Here is a 3,535-nt window from a genome sequence, read left to right as displayed (position 1 = left end):
TAGGGAGGCAAGGATTAGCCTCATGCAAACAGGGAGGCAAGGATTAGCCTCATTCAAATATGGGGAGGCAAGGATTAGCCTTATGGAGTCAAGGATTAGACTCATGCAAATGGGGAGGCAGGGATTAGCCTCATACAGGTATGGAGTCAAGGATTAGACTTATGCAAATATGTAGGCAAGGATTAGCCTCATGCAAATATGGAGGCAAGGATTAGCCTCATGCAAATATGGAGTCAGGGAATAGACTCATGCAAATATGAAGGCAAGGATTAGCCTCACGCAAATAAGGAGTCAAGAATTAGACTCATGCAAATGTGGAGTAAGAGATTAGACTCATGCAAATGGGGAGGCAAGGATTAGCCTCAGTGGAGTCAGGGATTAGACTCATGCAAATATGGAGTCAAGGATTGGACTCATGCAAATATGGAGGCAAGGATTAGCCTCATGCAAGTAGGGAGGCAGGGATTAGCCTCATGAAAGCATGGAGTCAAGGATTAGACTCATGCAAATATGGAGGCAAGGATTAGCCTCATGCAAATGTGGAGTCAGGGATTAGACTCATGCAAATAGGGAGGCAAGGATTAGACTCATGCAAGTATGGGGACAGGGATTAGTCTCATGCAAAGAGTGAATATTAGGTAAGAGTAGTGTATTTCTTAGTTAGAGATGTATTCGATGTCTGATGGGCTGATAGATAGTGAATTATCTTTGTGTACACATGTTTTGTGAATGCCACCGTTATGTCAAATGTGCCTGCATTCAAAGAAAAATCATAAGTTTTATGAGGGGAGGTTGGTTCTTGCTTCATCTGCCGGCCTTGCTCTGCTTCGTTCTAAAAGCCCCTTTGAGTCCCCCTAGGTAGCACCCGACTGTTATGGAAATAGAATTGTTCGAAAAACATGCAATTATTGATAAAAATAGAGTTGTTTTGGAAACGTATTGATATATTAAGTAATTTTTGATGAACTAGTGACTGTGACACAATGCAACTATCTTTTATTGGAATTTTGAGGGTCCTCTTCAGAATTCTGCCCTAGTTTGGTAGATGATTTTTGCCTGTTTGCGGATGATGGACCCTGCTGAGCCTTATCCGGAATTTTGAGAATCCTTCTCAAAATTTTGCCCCAGTTCTTAACTGATTACTGACTTCTTAGCATGAGATGGTTCTGGCTAAACTTGCTCCGGAATTTTGAGGACCCTCCTCAAAATTCTGCCCCAGTTTCTGATTTCGGGGGAAATGAAAAATTTATTATAATATGACCGAACACATAAGGCTTCCTACATATCCCCTCTTAAATGGGAATCAGGTCAAGCGTAGTTCAATTACATCAGAAGAGAAAATGTAAAGTATCTAAGCATAGTATCTCTTGACTGCGTCTGAATTGATCGGTTTTGGCCAGACTTCCCATCCATTTCTACAAGTATGAGTGATCCTCCTGTTAGTATTCTGTGAACGATGTACGGACCTTGCCAGTTGGGAGAGAATTTCCCTTTGGCTTCATCTTGATGTGGGAAGATTTTCTTCAAGACCAACTGTCCTAGTGCGAACTGTCTTGGTTTGACCCTTTTCTTGAAAGCTCTGGACATTCTATTCTGATAAAGTTGGCCATGACACACTGCATTCATTCTCTTTCCATCAATAAGGGCCAATTGGTCATAGAGGCTCATTATCCACTCCGCATCATTGAGTTCAACTTCCTGTATGACTCTTAAAGATGGAATCTCCACCTCGGCTGGGATGACAGCCTCGGTACCATAAACCAACATGTAGGGGGTGCCCCGGTTGACGTGCGAACTGTGGTGCGGTACCCTAACAGAGCAAAGAGTAACTTCTCATGCCACTATTTGTGGTTCTCTACCATTTTCCTTAGTATCTTCTTAATGTTTTTGTTGGCGGCTTCTACGGCTCCATTCATCTGATGTCTGTAGGCCGTGGAATTCTTGTGCTCAATTTTGAAAGATTCACACATAGTTTTCTTCAGATCACTGTTGATATTGGTAGCTTCATCAGTAATAATGGACTTGGTAACTCCGAATCGGCAGACAATACGATCCTTGACAAAATCTATGACGACTTTCTTGGTTACAGCTTTGTAAGATGCTACCAGAATAAACATGTGTCTGTTTGAAGCAGTGGGATCAATTGGACCAATAACATCCATTCCCCAGGCAGCGAATGGCCAAGGTGTGCTTGTTGCATTGAGCTCATTTGGCGGCACTTTTATCATGTCGGCGTGCACTTGGCATTGAAAGCATTTGCTAACATACTGAATGCAATTCATCTCCATGGTCATCCAAAAGTATCATGCCCTAAGTATCTTTTTAGACAAAACGAAACCATTCATGTGTGGACTACAGGGGCATGTATCTCTTCAAGTAACTTAGAATCTTCCTTCACATCGACACACCTTAGTAACCCCAAATCAAAGTTCTTCTGTACAAGTTCCCTCCACTATGAAAGAACTGATTTGACAATCTCTGGAGCATGCGCTTCTGAGTGTGATTTGCATGCTCCGGGTATTCTCCTTTTGATAAGTATTCTTTGATGTCATGGAACCAAGGCTTTCCAACGGCTTCTTCCCCGACATGAGCACAGTAAGCTGACTGATTATGGATCCTCACCGAGATGGGATCAACATAGTTCTTATCTGGATGTTGTATCATGGATGACAAAGTGGCTAATGCGTCGGCAAACTCATTCTGAATTCTGGGCACGTGTCAGAATTCTATCTTTGTGAACCTTTTTTTCACTTCCTACACATGGTGCAAATATGGCAATATCTTGGAGTTCTTGGTGGCCCACTCTCCTTGTATCTGGTGCACAAGAAAATCTGAGTCACCGATCACCAGCACCTCCTAAACGTTCATGTCGACTGCCATGTTGAGCCCTAGTATATAGGCTTCATACTCTTACATGTTGTTAGTGCAGGGAAATATGAGTTTAGTAGATATCGGATAATGTTGACCCATTTCTGATACAAAAACTGCTCCAATGCCCACTCCTTTGAAATTTGCGCCTCCGTCAAAGAACATCTTCCAACCGTCATATTCTTCGGTAATGTCTTCTCCTACGAATGATACTTCTTCATTAGGAAAATATATTTTCAAGGGTTCGTATTCTCCTCCCACTGGATTTTCAGCAAGGTGATCTGCCAATGCTTGCCCCTTGACCACCTTCTGAGTTACATAGACGATATCGAACTCACTTAGTAGTATTTGCCATTTAACCAACTTCCCAGTAGGCATGGGTTTCTGAAATATGTACTTCAGAGGATCCATCTTAGATATGAGATATGTAGTGTAGGCACAGAAGTAATACCTCAATTTCTAGGTTGTCCAGGTCAAAGCGCAGCAAGTGCGTTCAAGCAGAGAATATCGTGCATCATAAGGCGTGAATTTCTTACTCAGATAATATATGGCTTGCTCCTTTGTTCCTGTCTCGTCATGTTGTCCCAAAACACATCCGAAGGCTCCATCCAATACGGATAGATAAAGTAGTAAAGTTCGTCCTGGTTCTGGCGAGGCCAGAACTGGT

General features: G+C 42.4%; 2 protein-coding genes across 2 annotated transcripts; both read right to left on the bottom strand.

Moving 5' to 3' along the window:
- Window positions 1-634: 634 nt before the first annotated feature.
- LOC138875618 (uncharacterized) lies at window positions 635-1,767 on the bottom strand. Its single transcript, XM_070154466.1, has 2 exons — window positions 1,467-1,767; window positions 635-753 (listed from the first exon to the last, which is right to left on the bottom strand). Exons 1-2 carry the CDS (start codon window positions 1,765-1,767, stop codon window positions 635-637), a joined length of 420 nt encoding a protein of 139 aa, XP_070010567.1.
- A 642-nt stretch (window positions 1,768-2,409) lies between these two features.
- LOC138875617 (uncharacterized) lies at window positions 2,410-3,279 on the bottom strand. The gene is made up of 2 exons (XM_070154465.1): window positions 2,915-3,279; window positions 2,410-2,707 (listed from the first exon to the last, which is right to left on the bottom strand). The coding sequence occupies exons 1-2, from the start codon at window positions 3,277-3,279 to the stop codon at window positions 2,410-2,412; spliced, it is 663 nt and encodes a 220-aa protein (XP_070010566.1).
- Between the last annotated feature and the right edge of the window lie 256 nt (window positions 3,280-3,535).

Source organism: Nicotiana sylvestris, chromosome 8 (assembly GCF_000393655.2).
Source record: "Nicotiana sylvestris chromosome 8, ASM39365v2, whole genome shotgun sequence".
In the NCBI taxonomy this organism is placed as follows: domain Eukaryota; kingdom Viridiplantae; phylum Streptophyta; class Magnoliopsida; order Solanales; family Solanaceae; genus Nicotiana; species Nicotiana sylvestris.
This window is presented reverse-complemented; position numbering and strand designations above follow the sequence as displayed.